Raw genomic sequence first — 21456 nt, forward strand, 5'->3', positions numbered from 1 at the left:
GTCACCAGAGATCCTCTGAGCTGACAGATCAAAGTAAAGTTGGCAGTAATCACACTATAAACAAGTCCTTGTAAAAGTAACTTGTCCTGACAACTAATCAAACTGGTCGCTTTGCTTCCTGGAGAAAAGGCTGGCCCATTCCACTCACTGTCCTCCTAGAACCCTTTTTCTTTCTTGTCTTGATGCCTTTCTTTGTGGCATCCTACCCTCCTTCCAAGGACCTCCTTCTTTCCCATTTAAATCTTATCCAGGATTTAAACTCTACGTATTTTTTTTCAAAATCAAAACTTTAAAAATAAATAAATACACCTAATTAATACTGGTTTATTTTTCAAAGAAAATTTTTATCACTGTTATAAATGGAAAGTGCATATGAATCTATGATTTTCAGAATGATCGCAGTCCAGACCTCCCCAAAAGTGCCCTGTCCTTTGATGGCAGACATCCATTCTACTCACAAGGAGAAAACCAAAGAGAAAAGAAACAGGTGCTGCACTGCAGCACACCTGAACATGAAGAGACAGAGCGCTGAGGTTATGCTCGCTATGGAACCAGTTTTCCTCAAAAAATAAAGCACTTTGTTGTCAGCTGTCAGAGGGGAGGGGGAGGGGAGGACTGGATGACAGGTGAGGGAATTAGCCAAAGAACAAATATGCATGACCTATAGACACAGACAGCCGGTGTGGTGATGGCCAGAGGGAAGGGGGGTGGGGAATGGGTGGAGTTGGGCAAGGCAGGGATAGGGAGACATCTGTAATAGTGTCACAATAAAAATAAAGTTAAAAAAAAAAAAGCACACTTCTTCTCCATGTATTTTTGTTTTCTTGAAGCTATTTGTATGTTGATGTTTCAAAAGTACAAAATGTTAGCCACTTTATTTTAAGCTCTTTCTACTTATAAACTTCAAGTGTAAGAAGTAGAAAAGGATGATGGGGATTTGTAGGATTTTAGGTTATTAAAAATATACACACATGTTTTCGCTTTTTAATGAAAACTCTGTACGATTACACATTAGACATTTGTTCTGAAAAAGGAAAGGTTAATTAATCAAGTTGCAGAAAAGAGTGACTGCTTTAGATCTGGCTATATGCAGATCTGATGGGTATGTATAGATCATTAGTGGGATGTGTTCAGTATATTCACAGGAAAAGAACATTTAAAAATCTGTTGGATGGTGTTTCTATAGATCCCCAAAACACACTATCCCAATCAGGTGCAATTTATGACCTGAGATCCCATTTCATCATATACAGAAAGTACTGTAGAGACCCTCACAGATTTGCAGAGACTTAATATGGCACAAGAATGAGGGCGACTGCCAGTATGACCGTGCTTAAGTAAGTCTGTATGGTGTTTGACTGAAGTTTAGATAATTTAATATATTTGACAAAGCTTTTGTGAACATTGCTCTCTTAAAAGGAAGATAGTGCTTTCTATAAAGTTATCTGGAGCTTTTTATCCTTGGGTATTTGTTGTTTTAAGAAGATCACGGAGATTCTGTTTTTGTTTGGTTTTAATCGTTTCACTATAGCCACCAAATAAAAAAAAAAAAGAAACTATTTAATGAAACTTCAAACTTCCAAGTGAATAACTTTCTAGGAAGATTTTTTTTTGGGGGGTTGGCGGGTAGAGCTTTATCTTTGCCTGTTAAAGTCATAGGGAAGTTTCCTCCTGATCTCAAAGGGTGGATCCCTTATTGTCCAGGTTAGCATTTCACTACAGGACAGAAGAGAGATTAGAAATGCTGTATTTTATAGTAAATCATCACTTTTGATTCTGTTACACAAGTTACAATGTGGCCTATGATATATTGGTATAAAATTCTGAATTCTAGTTAATTACCTTAATTTTTTTTCTACTTTAGTTTTTATCATCTCAATCTTACCTTCTATTAAAATGTGTGCTTAGATTATAGAGAAGCACAAAACATTAGTCTTTGAAGGCAAAACCAAAACTTCCTTATTGTGTTTATTACTTAATCGCTAAATGTCTGCAGAAGTTAAGAAAACAGATTTGCATAGAGTTGAATATGAACAAATGTGTAACCATCCTGAGAATGTATAGATTTTCATAAATTTTATTTTTTATTTCAAAGAAAACTAAGTTTAGAGACCAAATCATATTAGCTGTATATTGTAAGGAATCTTTTTAAATATTGCTTGGACTCTGCAACTCAAGTGTGTTTCTGAATTTTTTTTTTAAACTTTACTCTCACTAACATTGAATTTTCTAAATCAGAAATTTTTTTTTTCTTAATAGACTGGAAGGAAAGAAAAAGGAGATCCTCTAAACATTGCGATTGATAAGATGACCAAGAAAACAAGAGATCTAAGGAGACAGGTACTGTATTCATTCATTCATTCGTTCGTTCATTCGTTCATTCACTTGTTTGTTTTAAATGCATAGTGTTTAGTGGTGTTTCCAAGAATGTTTTTTCAGGCTGCCTTCTGAGAGCTGACTTCAGGTTGCTATTCTTTATAACGTCTACAAATACGCAGAAGCATTTAATCAAAAATGTAGTCTGCTGAGCAGATGGATGTGACAGCGGCAAGGGGTGTGATGATGGAAGCCACCTCTGAGCGGGCAGCCGGTTCACGGCCCAGACCCACTCTTCCCAGGTAGAAAGAGGCCTGATGAATTCACTACTTTCTGCATTTTGTTTTCAGTTTTTTTCAAATCCAGGTATGCAAAGAACTGGTCTCTGATTTCTGCTTTTTCTTATTTAAACTTATAAGGCATTCAGTGAATAAACGAGAAGGCTAATAGTTAATGATATATACAACTCTTAATCTGATGGACTAATTAAGGTCTCTGACCCAGTGTATACCCTTGGGAACATAAATCTATGTCAGATGGTTGTTTGGGAAGCAGGGAACCATAGCAAGGAATGTCAGTTAGATGATTTAAATGGCTAATAGAATCATTAGTTTGATGGGTATTTTTTTTTTTTTTTGAGGGCAGATCTCTGGCCAGGGCTTCTTTTCATCTTGAAAATACTATATGAACACTGGTAAATTTTGTCCTGTACCCCTTATATTATGTTTCCATGGTGAGCTTCACTTTCTTTGGTAGTGTTCTTTCTTTAGAAGATATAATACCATCCATTGTTACCATAAAAATCCCTTCCTGATTTCTGCCTGAGAGGCACCCTGTCTCCTACTGCTAGCTTTTGCATATGTCCATCTCATTCATTAAGTGCTGATTGTGTTAGTGGGCTGGAACCAAGCTCTGCCCTCCAGCAATACCTGTCGTACTTCCTGCAGCTGGAAAGGCTGGGCTGGCAGTGCTGTAACGAACACTTGTTCCTGCACTATGTCAAGTACAGACAAGGTTAGCAAGGTGCCTGGGCAAGAATGGCCAAGAAATATTTGAGAAATGGGCGCAATGGGAGGAAGACACCACTTCTGATTACTGCTGGGGAGCTTCTGGGCTCTCTCTGGGATATCACACACTTGAAATAATGTCCTCTAGAAGATATCACAGTTAGTTCTGGGGTGAGAAGAGTCCAGTTTGACAAGCCCTTTTGGGAAAAGCATTTCCTTCTTATTTTACCTTGAAATAAAGGACAATAAAACATTGTGCTTTTAGGCATTTGTAACTAATATCAAATAGACATATGGCCAGGCCTGCCTCTCCTTGTCCTCGTAGAGCATCTTTCCATTAAAATCTGATATGAAATGATACGGGTAGTAGGAGTTGGAACTGTGGTTAACAAAAAGCAGTGGATCAGGTGGGGGGAGCCCAGGGCTTTACTTCTAACTCTGCCAGTAAACTGGCTGTGCAAAGGAGGATCCTTCATTGCTTGGTCTCCTTTTCTTATTCATAAAAGTAGGAAGCCAAACTAGATGGGCAAGCTGTCTTTGAGCTGCATAAAACTGAATGAGTCCAAAGGAAATCCCCATTTATCTTCTATGTAAGGGATCCTGAGGCCTAATACTCAAATTTAAAAGGCAGTGGGAGGTCATCGAGCAGTTTCTCTAGAGTTTGCCTTTGGCTTGATTGCCAACCAGGCAAAATTCATAAACAACGTCTTTTACCTCCCCAACCTCGGTCTTTGTAGGGCCCTCTTTTACATTCAGGATCCAGCACCCTCAGCTTCCTGCACTAACAGACCTATCATGGCAAACTGTTGTCTTCTTAGGAAGGAAGAGATAAAGTAATTTTTACTCTGGTGTTACAATTCTCAGAAAACGGTTGACTCTTTTCAGCTGAGGATTGGTGAAATTTGGAGGTGGAATTTATGATGGAATTTTAAATGCTTGAGTGGCACGCTCCTAGGAGATTTCTTTTAGGATGGCAGTGGAAGGAGTATGTCATCCCCTGAAATCATTCCATGAATAAGGTATATTTTTTTTCTGCTTACCTTCCCCAAAGATTGAGCGGAATAACAGTAAAAAGAGAATTGTTTTATGATATTAAGATCCAACAATGATGGTATAATTTCAGACCACATCCCTGAATTTGGTTCAGATATCTTTATTTTCCCCAATCTGCTTTTCTAGAATAGGGATGGTTCCCATCTGTCATTTTCGTCCCTATCCATATGTTGGAATATTTTTGTCTTTCTTCCCATTTCTTCTGTTTCTCTGTGTACACCTGTAGCTGTACAAAAGCTTCTTTGATCTAAGTGTACAGAAGCTACCTAGCACTTAATGCAGATTGAACATCCAAGGCTCAGATCAATCTTCAGCTTAGATTTGGGTAGCCAGTTAATTGGATTAACAAGGTTTTACCTCTGAGTGACTAATAGCAACTGTGTAGTGCGGTCCAGTGAATGCTGCTGGTTCAAAGGAACATTCCCCTATTGCTGAAACACTTTCTGGATTTTCAGTCACAGACAGCCTTTGTTAAAAGAAAGTCCAAATTAGAACCCTCAGTTATCCATTACTATTTGCCTGTACTCATGTATTCCTTTATATAACATTTAAAGCAATTAAATCATGTAGGGGGAAAAAAAGCTGAAATCAAAGAAAAATATCCCAGGTGACTTTCATAAGTTCCCACTCTTTCCATTTCCTGCCTCTTTCTCATAACCCTAAAGTTGGGCAGAGTCATTCAAAACAGTGACCTTAGTTAGAGTTCTGCAAAGTTCTAGTCACCAAATTGAAAAGAAATTAAGTCAGTATGTCATTATCTTGGACATCCCTAATGAAAAAAAGTGAACTAGTAGACACTCAAAAAAAAAAAAAAAAAAAGAAAAGAAAACAGAAAGAAAAAGAAAAAATCAAGAGTAATTGAGTAAAAAAGATTTCTGTTTAAGTAGAATTTTTAAGTAAATAGAGTCCCTTTCTTCAGGCAGTATATCCCAGCAAACTGTGTATGGGGTATTGGAGCCGGTCATAAATTGTGAAAAAGCTAACAGGAACCCAAAGATGCTACTTAAAACTGATTGGCATGGCTTCATCTTGCCAAATAAACCCATGAGAGTGGTTGGTGGTAGAGCAGAATCCTCTTAGGAGTATTTTTTTTAGGGGGGGAATTAAAATGGATTTAGGGAAATATAACTGCCAGCTTTAAGGATTATGTTTTAATTTTAGAGCTGTGGGCACAGTGTGTCCCGTGTCTGAGCTATTGTCACTGCTGTCATTCTAGAATCAGACCATTATAAAAATAGAAGCTTTCGGCTGACTCCCTACCTGGGGATCTAGAAGCCCACATGGTCTAGTCATCCCTCAGAGAGGACCCTGCCTCTTTCTGCCAGCTGCTCCTTGATGTTCTCCTTCTATGTGCTACCTGTGGACTATTCTAGGCATGGCCTCTTAATTTTCCTGAAACTTAACAGAGGTGCTGGTTTATCTTGGGTATTATTTTGGTCCATTTATTAGTCTTTTTTTTTTTTTTTCCAAGTTGATAAGCAAATCAGGACCCAAATATTTTCTTAGGAAAAGTTAATTGATGATAATTATAATATGTTAGGGTGTTGCTAAACTTAGAAACTTTCTTGTTCTCCTAACCAATAAAGGGCCTAATTTTTATCTTTTCAGCTTTAATAGCCATCACAGTAATTCCAACAATGAAATTTAATAAGTGTCAACTTGATAAAAATGTCAATTTTGCTATTACAATCAAAATATTTTCAACAGTCAACAACAACAAAAATCACGTATAGAGGGTTTTTACATTGGGATGAGTGCTTAATGGACTGTATTATGTAACAAGTGATTAAAAACAAATAAACAAAACATGTCACTAGATGGTATATTTAAAGGTCTATTTATCAAGGACAATGACTCCAGATAGGATTATAAAGAAACTTCCAAGATTAATAAGAAATAATTATAGCTGAAGAGTTTCCTCAGCTGGCCCCTTTGTGAGCCAGTTCCTTACATAAGAACGATCGCTAAAGGTAGGCAGTCATCAGCAAGGGCTTGTAAAATCACCACCAACACAATGTGAACCAAATTATTAACTGACATGTGTTGAATCTTTATAATGTGCCAGGTACTGTTCAGAGTTCTCTCCATGGATGTACCACATTTAATCCTCATACCAGCCCTGTGACAAAGAAAGTATTGTCACCATGATCATTTTACAGATGAGGATGTGAAATGAAGTAATGCGTCCATGACCACACAGAGCGTGGATGTGTTGAGGTTCCAGCACAGGCAGTCTTGTTGTAGGGACTTTGCTCATGACCTTCCTTATCGTGCCTCTCCACAGAACCAGCTTGTACAGTTGGGCCACCCATACACTAATCTGCTCTGGAAGATCCCTTAGGGCACTTTGTGGTTTTCAACAGTACCTTTACTATGTTAGGGATTGGGACGGGTGACATGTGCACACTGCAGACAGAACAAAAAATCTGTGATGAATGTTAAAAATATGGTTCTTGTTTGTGATAACGTGTCACCTCTCAGTTCTCCAGCTGTTTTGGTTCATTGGGTCCTCTTTTTAAAAAGTGCTATTATGTTTAGGTAGCTATCTTCTCAAAGCATGAATTATAGTCTTTCCAAAACATTTACAGAAAAAGGAATTTTGAGGCATTCAGTTCTTTTCCTCGCATCTGCTCACAATGGGGCCAATTATTTTTAGAATTATTGTAAAAAAAACATTTTCAAATAATTTGTCTCTGGACTTGAATCTGCTTTTTCCTCATAAACGCATGAGACTATCTATATGGCTACAATAAAAAAATTATAAAATAAATTTTTCTTTCCTCCAAATGTTAAGGTTTATGTGTTCTTCACACTGAAAATCTATATCAGAGCTAATCATCCCTGGAGTTTGGTCCCTAGGTCAGATTGTCATGCTGCAATAGAAGTATGGAGACCAGAAAGTGATTACATAGCAACAGGGATTTGAAACAGAACATCAGCAACTCAGAGGTAGCTGAAGAAAAATGGCATTGGAAACATCAAAACTCAGGATCCACGAGGTCGGGGTGAAAAGGGCAAAGGTAGGAGAGGACTCAAGGTCACTGGAAGGGCCATCCCTTGGACATGCCCCTTTATCTTAGGTCATATATTCAGGCTACCTCTACTTTAGGGAAATCCCGATATCATTGCCCTGATTGTCAGACTACCATATACTCATTTATCTCTTGGAAAACACTTAGTAGGCCAGATTCAAGGTACATGATTTTATCAGCTGGAAACAGTTCTTAAAACATCACTATGGGCAAGCTCTTCCTTTTCGAAGACACTGATAAAGCCTTGAAGTGGTTTAATTCATTCCTATAAACCAGCACATAGTTGATCATTCACATATGAGCACAAGTTTGTGGAGGACACTAGGCTTGACCTCTCTCTCCCTAGCAAGTCTAGATTTCAGAAGGAGTCCAATAGCTTGGTCAATATTGATTAATCAAATAATACACTATTCTGAGCAGAAGGATCTATAACATATGTATGAATAAAAAAATACTCAATTAAGTGGCAACTTCAGCTACTGATTTATTCTTTTCAGCTAATTTCTCCAGGCTCCAGAAATCAAAGGAAGATAGGTAGGGGAAGGATAAATAACAATGAGCCTTAAATCATTTTCAAGAGAATGTCTGCGTTTGGTTCAATCTCTAACACCTTCGGTTTTAGGCCATGAAGAGTCTTGATCCTGATACTGGACGATCCTAGGATTGTATTTACAAAAACCAAAACCAAAACAAAACCCCACCATATTTTCCGGGATTAGATTTTCAATGATAATGACTTTAAATAACAAGTTTGGGGTTTTTGTTTGTTTGTTTGTTTTTTTGTTAAGTATTCCCTTTCAGTTTACCAGAATATTCATTTTAGACAGTCATCCCGCTTAAGTGAGGTTGGTCCATATTCATTGTTGGAAGCCGAGTTGAGGCAGCGTTTTCTTATCCTAAACTGTCATTGGGGATAATTTTAAAATGTGTCAGAGTTTGCCACTATGGCCTGAATCAAGGTGTTTCTAGAGCTGATGATAAGAGCTAACCTCCTTGACTCTGACTGAATGCACTCAGTGGGTCATTGCAGCCACAAATGTATCTATTCCATTTGACCCCACCCAAGCTGAGGTTACCGTTTATTACCTGAAAAGGCTTCTGGCATCAGTTTTCTCAGGGGAAATTTCCATCAGGGCAGCTGATATTTCTTTATCTCCCTATTTCCCAGAGAGACTGGATGAATCTGAAATTTAGAAAGTGAATCTTCTTGTAGGTTATTGCCCTAAGATCTTATCACTTTGTACCTTTCTGACTCTGCGGATGTCACTGATGGCAGCTGAGCAAACGGAACGTCGCTTTTTGCTTGGGTAGAAGGTGATGTTGGTTATAATATCCAATTATTTATTTGCCTTTGACTAATCTTAGTCTTCCTTCCTGGCTGAATTAATTTCCAGGATAACTTTTTTTGCTAAAGATTTTATTTATTTATTTTCAGAGACAGAGGAAGGGAGGGAGAAAGAGAGGGAGGGAAACATTGATGTGTGAGAGAAATATCCTTCAGCTGCCTTTCAGGCACCCCCAACCAGGAACCTGGCCCGCAACCCAGGCATGTGCTCAGGAATGGAACCTGTGGACCTTTTGGTTTACAAGCTGGCACTCAATCCACAGAGCCATACCAGCCAGGGTTCCAGAATAACTTAAAACTAAACCCTCATCTCACTCCTACCCAATACAAATGTGTGCTTTCCACTGTGATTGTCCTTCTAAGAAGGTTACAGCCCCATGCAACTCCTCCCATTATCATTCTTTACATCCCCATGAGCCAGGCAGTCTAGGTGATGTTACCTCCTAAATGCATTTCAAGTCCCTTTCTTCTTCACCACTCCCATTGGGACTGTTTAATTGCTTTTTTACAAAATGATAGTCACAGCCTCATAAGCAGTTCCTGCACCCAGCCTCCCTGCCTTCGTCTTACTGTAGCCCCAGCGGTCTGTTAAGTCATTAGTCCCACATCCTTGTGCCTTTGCACTTGTTGCTGCTTCTCCTTGGAAGACCCCCCAAACCCCTCCCCCATTTTTTGGTTTTTTTCCTTTCAGAAAAATTTACAACTTTTTCTACACGGCTGAGCTTAAGTGTCACCGTATCATCACAGCTTTATCCAATTTCTGTAAATGGTTTTATCTAGTAGGCTCAGAAAGCGTTTTAAAATACTTTTATGATACATTTTGCAGTGGATTTAAGATTTGAAGTTGTCTATGTGTTTTTGCTTAGACCCGTGTCCCATTATTCTTTGTTTCTTTAGGGTATATCCTAGTGACCAAGTAAAGTAAGCCTGCACCACACAGATGCTGCAAGAATGAAAAATATCCTGTATGTAGCCATCCTACCAAGAAATATTTTAATCAGCAATCTACTGCCATTTTCAACTCCCCTGTCTCTGGTTTCATTGTTGTCAGAACTAGATTTGTTAACTTAAACCGTCTATTTATGCTCTGATCATAATGGCTGTTTCTGATACAGAGGTAACTGATCAGATCGCTGGGGAGGAGTAGGAAGGGGCTGTAGGAGGAGGTTGCCTGAGGCAATGGTAAACAGCCGAGGATGGGTTCCGTTGAGAAGCTGAATGCCTCCTGAGCACAAGGGATAATGAGCCAGAAGATTTAAAATAAAAAGAGGGCAGAGACTGGCTCTCACGCTCTCTTCCTGGAGGATGCCTGGATGATTGCGCTGCAGCTGCCTGTGTTTCCCAACAGACGGTATTTGGGATGGGAGAAAATGCCAGGTGCAGCCTAGGATCGAGATGTCCTCGCAGAAGGTGGCATGGTTATTCTTTTTTGGGTGTTCTAAAGGGGACCAGCTCTGAGGCAGAAGCCTGCCATTCTTCCAAAATTGCAGAGCTTTTGCCTCTTATGCTATTTTAGTTTGTAAACTAACCCTATAGAAATAAGATAATTAGCCCTGCCTTGTGTGGCTCAGCGGATTGAGCTCCAGCCTGCTAACCAAAGGTCACAAGTTAGAGTACTGCTTAGGGCACATGCCTGGATTGCAGACTAGGTCCCCAGTTGGGAGCATTCGAAAGGCAACACCATCTCTGTGCATTGATGCTTCTCTCCCTCTCTTTCTCCCTCCCACCCCTTCTTTCTGAAAATAAATAAATAAAATCGTTTAAAAAAAGAAAGAAGATAAAAACTAACAGGGGGAATGATAGGACAATTCAGGTGTGATGGGTTTAAGTGATTAAAGCTGTAACTAAAGAATTCAGTGTTAATTGATAAGCTTAAGGGACTAATGTGTGTGGAAAGCTGTTATTCCAAAATCGTGTAGCTTTTGAATAAAGACTCCTTTCTTTTATTACTAAGTCTTTGCCTCCAGAATTGTGCCTAGAGGGTGGCAGTGAGCAGCAGGACCCCACTTGCTGCTCTGTTCAGTAACATTTCCATTTTAAGAGAGAGCTTCCATTCCTTAACCCAGAAGTTTCCTAAAGCTGGGCTGGCTTTAAAAATTCAGCTCAAGAACTTGCTGCAATGCAGACATGTAGCTTTATCCTGGGAGATTCTGATTTCATGTATACATGATGGCACCTTAAACTCTATCATAATGAGCTTCCAAAGAATTTGTGATGTGCTAGCAGGACATTTGTTTCTGATAGCGGGAACTTCAGACTTTGTTGCTGTTGTTGAGTGCTATGTTTGAGAATCTCTGAAGAACTCCAACTACTCTCCAATCCATTTGGTCCCTCCTATACCTTGTCACTTCACAGATAAAATACCTACTTCAAGGGTGGGAGAATCCCCGCTCCTCATGGGGCAAGATTAGAAATGGAGGTTCTGATTGCTCATTGCGCCATGTTGAAAGGCTTGCTTGGCAAGATCTGTGCTTTCTGGGGCAGGGCCCCAATGAGAGTGAGGTGAGTGAGGCACTGACCTTGGGCACAATGTTTTAGGGAACACCAAGAAACTCAGTAATCAGTATAAATAACATTGTCATGTAGTGTTTTAGAAAATTAAAATTAATCCATGAGCAAATGATCAACATTGTTAATAAAGACTAACTCAGTAACAAGGAAGTGTGGAGCCAGCCGTCTTGAAGCCTGAAGCAAAAGGAAAAAAATAGTAATACTGATCTGTCTTTATTTACAGTGTGTGATTTTGTTTATGATGGGTAAATCTTTCCTTAGTTTTGGCTCCACTGTAAGTCTTTACCACACCTGCTGTGTGAGAAAGTTACCCCCAAAGTCTCAATGTCAGTTTGTTTTCTTTTTTGCCCCCTACATTAGTGGCACAAGGGCTGACTTAAATTTTATGAGATGACACCTTGGACTCCAAATTTGAAGACCGATTTGAATTGTGGTGCCTCTTAGGTTGTCTTGCTCCAAATGTGTTCCTTCTTGATGTTCATCGTAGTGACGTGGGCTTTTTATGGCAGTCTGAAGCGCTTCAGAGAAAATGGAGAGCACTTTAATACCACTGATTTACTCTTTCAGGTCTACAGTAATTTTCTTACTGCCTAATTATAAGGCTTGGTTTAATTTACTTTACCCATAATGTTTACTGATGCACATATGGTGCCACATTTCAAAAAACTACCCATAGCATATATTTTTTGTCAGTCTGGAGCTCAGAAAATTTTCATTTACAGAAAAAAAGGTGAAGAATCTAATTGTCTAGACAAAGAATGTCCCCCAATGAGAGAAAAATCATACGTACCTTTAACTCCAGGAAGAAAGGTACAATCCCCTTAAATTCTTATTTTAAAAGCTGAATGATGATTATATGGTTCCATGTGTTTAAAATTTTTCAGTTACCTTAAAAATTGGGTGGTTGGAGGGTAGGAGTTGGGGAAAAGGAGAGATAGCAAAGGAAAGCAGTAATTTCTTCTGGGCTTATTTCTCAACTATCTTTCAAAAAGAAGATATGGATTTAGTAGCCATGGATTCATAGCCTTTTAGAGGTAGAAGGGACCTCTCAGGTCTTTTCCCAGGTCAAAAATTCCTTAATTAAGCATCTTTAAGAACTCACCCATCAGCCTCTGTTTTAGAGATGGGAGCTTAACCAAGCAGCAGCTGGTACCATTACTGGACAATTTTAATAGTTAGAAAATTGAGTTAAGATCAGTGATTTTGTAATTGTCAACCATTGATGTTGGATTTGTGCTGCAAAACTGATGGTTTTATTTTTTTTCCTACATTGCTTAAGGTTAAGGCCCAGATAAAAGCTTCAGTAAAGAATTCTATTTAGGGTTTCAAAGACCTACAAATAGTGATATTATTGTATATGCATTCTTGGCTTCATAGGCAGTTCGCTTGCCTTTCCATAGCTCTGAGTGCTACGCGTGGCTTGGCTTTGGAACTGAGCAGCTGATGCTCTCTTTTCAGTGTGACAGCTGAAATAACCAGCTCTCTCGATCATCTGATCCATTGCTTCCATTTGTCCTGGGTTATATGTGAAGGTCAGAAAAGCAAAGCCGCCCACTGACACTGTTTGACATTTGTTCAGTGTCCGTTCTTTCCTTAACACTTAATCATCCATTCTGCAGAGGAGGCATGACTATCAAAAACATTTTTTTTTTATAGAGTAGAGTCTTCAAGTTCCAAGAGTAAGATTAAATTTCTTGCTGATAGCTCAAAAGTTTGAGATTCCTGAAGCCTGTCCTTTTAATGTCTGTACTTGTAAAGTTGATACATTTTGCTTTTAGCTCACAGCTTTCATTAGAATTCTGTTAATGGGAAGAATGTAAGATAAATATAAATTAATAAGGAGTCTTAAGATTCTCAGTAATCAAAATAATAGGCTGCTTGTTTAATATAATCACCATTTTTTCTTCCTTAAACCATTCATCCCTGTGTCCAGCCCCATGCAAGATACTGAACCATGAATAAGATTTTGATAATTATTGTTCTAAGTAATCATAAGGGAAAGAAGTAAAAGACTTTCATTTTAGCCTGAGGGAGGGGGGTGTGGATAGCTGATTACATGAAGATCAAGAGTCTAGCAGACCTACCTGGTATATTCAGTGAACAGCAGTTGAATAGATCGTGCCCCAGGGTCCAGGATTAAAGAAGAACCACTTGTCCTGAGGACTTTGGTGATGAGAGGGGATTTTCCAGCTGATCAACCCTAAGTGCATGTCAGAAGTTTGGGCCATTAAGCAGCCCCAGCCACCTCCTCTTTCATTCCACATTTTCTTAGTTGTTCATAGATACATCAATCCTTTTAACTATTAGGGGCAGGATATCTATATTTGTATTTGATTCCTTCATCTTCAGTGAAGATCTAGCTGCCCTAAATAGCTGCAGTCGATGTGACAACTCCGTAAAATAGGGTGACTGAAAAGCTGAAAAGCAGCTCTGGTCAAGGCAGGCTGGGAGGTCCAGGCAGCTGAGCAAGGGAGGGGGGTTGCTGAGTTGCAGGGGCAGTAGGCAGTCAGCACTAATGAAGAGTGCCTGACTGATCAGATTTCCCTCAGCCCCTCCTTTGAAATTTGTAGGCTTAGATCAAGGTGGCCTTGAGGCTGTATCCACAGATGCCATAATAACTAGTTGAAAGGAGATCACTTGTGATTGATCAACTAGTGATTTTGTCTGTGTATTACCATAGCAACGAGCTTGCCTGTTGCTCTTTGGGCATATTCTCTGTGTGTTTGGCCAGTCTATGGAAATACTCGCAAAACTATTGTCAAATTGGAAGAAAATATCAGGTGTCCAGTCTATGTCAGAGCACCTATATTAAGCAGGCTGGGCAACCAAACCAGATACCTTCCTAAACCACAGAATTTTTAGGGAAAGCCAACAACTCTGCTTTTACATCCTCTTCATTTCTTCTCAAAGCTTCTGCTGGAAAAAAAGAATTTATTAGAGATGGCTTGAATAATCTGTTTTCTAGCAGAGACAGAAAGAGAAAAATATCAACTTCGTCAAAAAATACCAGTCACACTGACCAGTTGGGTGTTCCTCATGGCCATCTCTGGCTGCCTCTGTTTCTTAAGCAGGTAGCCACTGGGTCCAGCAGCTGGCTCAGTGAGAAGAAAGCGATGGGTGAGTAGAGCTTGGAGGAGCCAGGGACTTGCAGTAGGGATTTGACAGTGACATGGACAGAGTGCAAAGGCTTCAAGCCTATTAGTCATTGATGAACAAGCTAGAACAGGTGCCTGCCAACTACTACCTGTGGCCCATGTCTGGCCCTCTGCTTATTTATGTAAATAACATTGTATTCTCAGCTCTTATCATGTTACTGCGGCAGAGCTGAATAGTTGTGGCAGACACCAACTGGCCATAAAGACTAAAACTCACACTATCTGGCCTTTTTCAGGAAAAGCAGGCCAATGCATGCTCTAGAGGTAAATCTGCTTGAGATATAACAAATATGGTGTAAGAGTCCAGATTCCCTGAAAATAATGAAGGGGCCTGAAATCTGGCTCTGCCTCCTGCCTTTCCTTTGAATATCAATAATGCCAGTCATTTAATAGGATTTCCACAAACTTAAAATTGTGAGAGATCGTTAGGTCTCTGAAACGAAACCCCTCCAGGGGAAAATTAAGCACTGCTGGAAATGCAATGCTGTGTGATAGTTAAGGGCAGTAAGTGAAGAAGTATAGCATAGGGTGGCAGACTCTGGAGAGAGAGGTTAACTCAAAGGCATACGGTTATCCATAACTAAAATAGAGCACAGGAGCATGGTGAATGGTTTTCCATCCTAGGGAATGTGGAGGATTCTTTAATGACCTCAAGTGGTCAGAAGGTTCAGAGGTTCATTTATAAGTGACATCTATACAAACAAGTGAGTGCCATCATCCCTCTTCACTTACTCAATAGCATCTTATACCTTCAAGTTTCCCATCCTGCTCAGAGGAACTGAAGTGTCACTCATCTCATACCTGGAGTGGGACCTGGTGAGTTTTGGGTGGGGTCCTCCCAGGAAATCTTGTATTTATAATGGGGAGTCTCCTGAGAGCCAGAGGACTTGTGCTGTAATGTAGAATAGCAGGAAATATGGAAGTATGAGGCCAGATGACTCTACCTGGTGCAAATCCTACAACACTGTGGCAGGTGTGTAGGATTGACCTCAGCAGAAAGAAATACAGTGTCTGGCACAAAAAATACCCTTTTTTATTACAAAATTTTTATTATAAAATCATAAGCATGTAATTCTGTAACATAACAATATCACATTCAAGTACACCATATGAAATTTTAGGTGAAATATTCAAATTAAAACTATAAAGTATTGTACCGATATTATTACCCTACCAACCATACTCAAGCAGGTGTTACTTCTGCTGGACCCGGTATTATGGTTTAGAGAGTTGTTATTTCTGTCTTGTTTCAAACTCTCTAACCACATACTTTTTTATATGCTTCTGCTGGCAACCTGATGTCAAATTCATCCATTTAACGATTGTTTCTCCCAATTGCCAGTGCAGTTGTGTGGGGATCATATCTCTTCTTTGAGCAGCATTTTATAAGTTTCCTAAGGGTTCTTGCTGGGGTGAGTTTATCTGGTGTAACTTATTACCTTCTTACATTGGACTCAAGCAGCTTGTGCCCATTTAATGCCAGTTAATCAATGATAGACAGTAGATACTCAGTGAAATATTCATGCATTTAGTCTTATTTCCCCTTCTGTGGTGAACAATCCTGGATGGAATCTAATGGTAGGGGAGAGTGATTGACTAGATGTGGGAGTGTAGATTGGAAAAAATGATGATCTTTGTCCAACTGGGATTTGTTAACTTGGACAACCAGTTTCATAAACACATAGAACTACTCTTAGAATTGGAAGACCTGACTCTGGGGTTTTCTGGGTAGAACAAGTGACCCTCCCTTTCCTCATCTATACAACAAAGAAAATGATGCTCACCTTGCAAACCACATCTTTCACCCGCACTGTGACATTGTAAGGAGGGTCAAATGAAATAATGTCTAGGAAAGTTCTCTGCAAGCTATAAAACTGAACATGCACAGGATTATCATTAAAAGCAATAAGCAGCCAGAAACTGAGTAGACCTTCTAAATATGCAAAAGAATCAGGCTTCTTTTTTATGTGGGTTAAGGGATCTGAGCAATCCACCTTTTTCAAATCCCACATCTTCTGGGCTAACCAACTGGGTGTTTAAAAGTATGTCTGTCCTGATGGAAGGTGGAGAAATCCTGAGAAAACTTTTAAGTGAGAAAAATATCTTAAGCAATGTGATGTGAAGAAAATGTGACAAATTTGGACTATTTTAGAGTATTCCTTAGGCCAACCTCCAACACATTTAACTGGATTAACTCCTGCTTGCCTCATTTATGAGGCCAGTCAAATATATGTGTGGTCACTGTAGCTTTATTAGTAATTGTGAATTGAGGCGGAAGAGGAATTTTTAGCAGTGAGATTAGATGGCTTGTCATGTTTTCTTTTGTATCCCTGGTGAAATCAGTGTTTGGTACACCAGGAGTGCCTCAAATGCTAGTAGAAGAAATAAATGAGTGAACACCAATCATTGAGTATAATGAGTGGACTAAAGCAAAAAAAGAGATAAAACATTCTTTTTCTGCCTGTGAAAATCTTACTACTCTAATAAGGATCCTTCCTCCTTTAATCTAATTATATCACTATCTACCCCATTATAATTTTTATGCATTTACTCTTATTTCTTTTTTCTTGGCACAATATTGAAATATTCTTAAAATAATGTGACATTTGTGTGGGTTTTTCATTATGGACCCTTCTTCCCCCGCTTGAAATCAGAGGAAAAAAAAAGATTTTAAAATACACAATTGAAGACAACTAAGGAACAATTATTAGTTTTTCATAAGTGAACATATAAAGGCAAGGCTATACAATGAAGAAAGGATAATCTCCTCAAAATATGGTGTAAGGAAAACTGGACAATTATTGGCAAAATAATAAAACTGGACTCCTATTTTATACCATACACAAAAATTAATTCAAAATGGATTAGACACTTGAACGTAAGAAAACTTGTAGAAGAAAACAGAAGGTAAGCTCCTTGACATTGGTTTTGGGAATGAGTTTTTGGATTTGACACCAAAAGCAAAGGCAGCATAACACAAATAAATAGTGGGACTAGATCAAACTAAAAAGCTTTTGCACAGCGAAGGAAACCATCAACAGAATGAAAAGGCAACCTATGGAATGGGAGAAAATATGTGCAAATCACATACCTAGTTAGAGGTTAATATCTAAACTATAAATAACTCATACAACATAGCAAAAATAAAAAAATAAAAAGAAAGGAAAGAAGGCAGAAAAGAAAGAAGGAAGAAAAGAAAAAGAAAGGAAAGCAATCTCCTTTAAAAGGGGGACAGAGTTTCTAAACACTCATTTTTTTTTTTCAGATACATGCATGTGGCCAACAGGTACATGAAATGGTGTTTAACACCATAAAGGCAATGCAAATCAAAACCACAATGAAATACTCACCTCATACCTGTTAGAATGGATGGTTATTACTAATAATATGGGATAACACATGTTGGCAAGGATGTGGAGAAAAGGGAACCCTTGTGCATTGTTGGTGAAAATGTAAATTGGTGTAGCCACTATGGAAAACAATATGTGGTTTCCTCAAAAAATTAAAACCAAAACTACCATATGATACAGCAACTTCATTTCTGTGCATACATCCAAAGAAAATGAAAAGAGGGTGTTGTAGAGATATCTGCATTTTTATATTTATTGCAGCATTATTTACAACAATGAAGATATGAAAATGACACGTGTTCATCAATGGAAGAATGGATAAAGAAGATGCGATGTGTGTGTGTATATGTTAAAATATGACTCAGACATTAGGAAGGAGGAAATCCTGCCATTTGTGACGACACAGATAACATTCAAGGGCATTATGCTGTGTGTAATAAGCCAAAAACAGAAAGATAGATACTGTATGGTATCACTTAAGTGTAGAATCTTAAAAAAAGAAAAAAAATGTTGAACTCATAGAAACAGAGTAGAAATGTTGTTGCCAGGGGATGGGGGTTAGGCAAAGTAGGGAAAGGTTGGTGAAAGTATACAAAGCTATAAGATAAATAAAGTCTGAGGACATATGGGGGTGGGCAAAAGTCAGTTTACAGTTGTGAGAATACAAAACAGAGTTTATACTTCTATTTTTATTTATTTGTTATTGTATTATTTATTACAAACAACTGTAAACCTAGTTCTGCCCACTCCTGTAACATAAAACATGGCTACTATAGTTTATAACACTGTATGTTGAAATAAAAATTTGCTAAGAGAGTAGAACTTAAATGTTCTCATCCCCTCTGCCCCCCAAAAAGTAGGTGAGGTGATGAATGTGTTAATTAACTAAATGAGAGGGAATTCTTTTACAAGGTATATCAATTCACCACAATGTACACTTTAAATATCTTACAATTTTGTCAATTATACCTTAATAAAACTTAAATGTAAAAAAGAATGGACATCTATTTATTAAAAAGAATCACAGTGATGCCCTTTCATTGGGAAGATGAAAATTGGACGTGCAGCCTTCAGGGTCTCATCTAAGGTTCAACTTCTTTGCCTCTAGTTGGCTGATGAAAACTACGTTTTCTTGCACTGTCTTTTTCAGGGAACTGTTTCATATTTATCAAATGGTTGTGGATTTGCAGACTTTGTGCAAAACACTTTTGCCATGTCTATTTGAAATTGTCTCAGTAAACATCATATGCTCCTCATGCTCACCACATAGATGGACATTTTGGTCACTTTTGAAACAGTTCATTTTTCTCCTTGAGTTTGTGAGTTAAAACCTATCATTTCATTTCTCTGCCCTCCCAAGAAATAAGTGAATTGTTAGAATAGCTTATGATCCATCAACTGTATTCCTTTTGGTTTGCTAAAGAAAATGCAGTTTTACATTGATGAATAGCCTTAATTGGGTAAAATAGACTGGTGGCGCTGAGCTAATACCTTTAAATGTCTTGTCTTACAAAATTAATATTCCCTTGTCACACATACATTTAAACAGTTGGAAGAAAGCCTTGTGTTCCTGACTCCTGTCAGACTTAACGAATGATTTTGTCAAGTCACTCCTTTTTGCCCTGGTTGATTGATAGCTAAATTTTGATTCTCTGGTTTATGTAAAAAGTGTTAACTATGCCTTTCAGCTTGTAGGCAAGGTCATTTAAAACATTCTAATAGTCAGTTTACAGAGGAATTACATTGCATGCTTACTGGAGGGGGTCACAAAATGTGCCCCTATTCATCAGGGACACAAATCACAGGGCTCATGAGCTAATGAAGGCAGTATTTATGAGTCCCTGCACTTAGCGGATAATATACCAAGTTCAAGGTGTCCCGGTCCTGACTGCTGAGGACTCTGACGCCCACTTTTAGATGTACCTCTGCTTATGTAATAAGTAGATATATTTGGATGAATATGGTTTGATCCTAAAACTTTTAAGAATGAGAATAAAAACTAGATGCTAGACTGTTGCAGTACTAACTTTCATCTATCAGGGGTGTCCAGCCTTTTGGCATCTCTGGACCACACTGATCTAATGTGTCTTGGCCACACATTAAATACATTGTGACAGGTAATCACATAAAAAAACCTCATGATGTTTTAAGTAAATTCATGATTTTGTATTGGGCTGCATATGGCCTGCAGATTCCATGTTGGACACCCCTGAAAGATCTCTCTATAATAAGACAGATCCCACTCACCTCTGCTACCACCTACCTTATAGATTTTCACATGTATGGTGATTAGATTTACAAAGTATGGAAAGTGGATCCCAGTCCTTACTGGGAAAAGTCTCACTTCCCTTGGCTTGAGCCCTCTTGAAAAACCCCACAATTTACTATTTAAAACACTTTGACCAATAGGCTATAATAAGATGTTTATATAAGAGCAAATATAACTCATCAGTGTGTTTTCCCAGTAAACACACTTTAAACCATGAATCCTTCATATTTTTTTTTAACATAATCTGAATGTCCAAGGAAGTCAGAGTCTCCTCATCGTGAGTAGCTAGCGTGTCACTTTTGGCTTCCGGCATGGGGATTCATTTAAGACTCAGTATCACTTCTACTTCTGGTGGGACCACTGATTTTCCCTTATGATTTCTACCTGCCACTGAGTCTGTTTTTCATTCTCTCAACTGTTTTTTTTCCCCACTTTCTTTTTGCTCTATTACATGAGGAGAGGATTCCAGAATGTCTTTGCTCACTTCACTCATTATCCAAGAAGTTGGATCACATATGTTCCTGGAATTTTGTGTACCACTATCACACATACCATTGTTTTTGGTCAATAATATATGACAAGCTGGCACAATATAGATGTATAAGAGGTTGTGTCATGTTAGTTTTTCAGAGCATGAACTCTAGGACCAGACAATGTGGACTTAAATCTTGCCACTGCCATATTAGCCATGTGAATATAGACAACTGACCTAATTCCATTGCCTCAATTTCATCTCCTATTAAATGAAGAAAATAGTAACTGGCTCTCTTGAGAAAAATAAATGAGTTATTCTGTGTTTAAGACAGTGCCTGACACAAAATAAGCATTAAATGAAGTTTGTTAATATGGAATATTGATAATTCCTCCTAATCTTTTCCCACCTTTCTCCTCATCACTCCTTGCCCAGATGCTACAGTCAGCTCCTGCCTTATGGATACATCCTCTATTGCACTAACCTTTCTTCAGTTTCTTTCTACTGCAACCAGTAATTGTGGGCTTCATGTTCTGCTAATATTTTTTTTTACCAGAACCAAGACAACTGCTATACCTACTGGACTGAGGCCATCTAGAGATCCATAATAACCCCAGCTCTCCCTTGAATCCTAAGGCAATATCTCATTGTCTGTTCCCATGAAAGCAATTGTCCTTGCCTATTGCAGAGGGAGAAGAGAACTTTGATATAGTCCTCCTATATGTGCTGAGGCAGAAAATGCAACCAGTGAAAGGAACCAAGCACGGTTACTATTCTTCAGGATGATCCCCAATCAACACTTCCCTGTCCTAGTCCCCATGACTTGTATATTCAATAAAATTTTTAACTAAAAAATTTGTTAAATATGAAAGATGAGAAATTGCCACTGTGATATTTTTAAGCAGGGCCTGTGGCTGTCTAATGAAATGCATGGTGTAGACAACTG

At 38.5% G+C, this 21456-nt stretch overlaps 1 protein-coding gene across 3 annotated transcripts in view; it reads left to right on the forward strand.

Annotated features, from left to right (window-relative positions):
• The window catches only part of CTNNA2 (catenin alpha 2), a 1090206-nt gene that overhangs the window by 828493 nt on the left and 240257 nt on the right, over positions 1 to 21456 (forward strand). For all 3 annotated transcript variants that reach the window (XM_054577629.1, XM_054577628.1, XM_054577630.1), the window contains one exon: positions 2260 to 2340. In XM_054577629.1, the coding sequence (XP_054433604.1) occupies positions 2260 to 2340 (81 nt within the window). The remainder of the gene's footprint in view (positions 1 to 2259; positions 2341 to 21456) is intronic.

This window comes from Pteronotus mesoamericanus, unplaced genomic scaffold (genome assembly GCF_021234165.1).
Source record: "Pteronotus mesoamericanus isolate MK-2021 breed Mesoamerican mustached bat unplaced genomic scaffold, CSHL_Meso_final contig_44, whole genome shotgun sequence".
Lineage (NCBI taxonomy): Eukaryota > Metazoa > Chordata > Mammalia > Chiroptera > Mormoopidae > Pteronotus > Pteronotus mesoamericanus.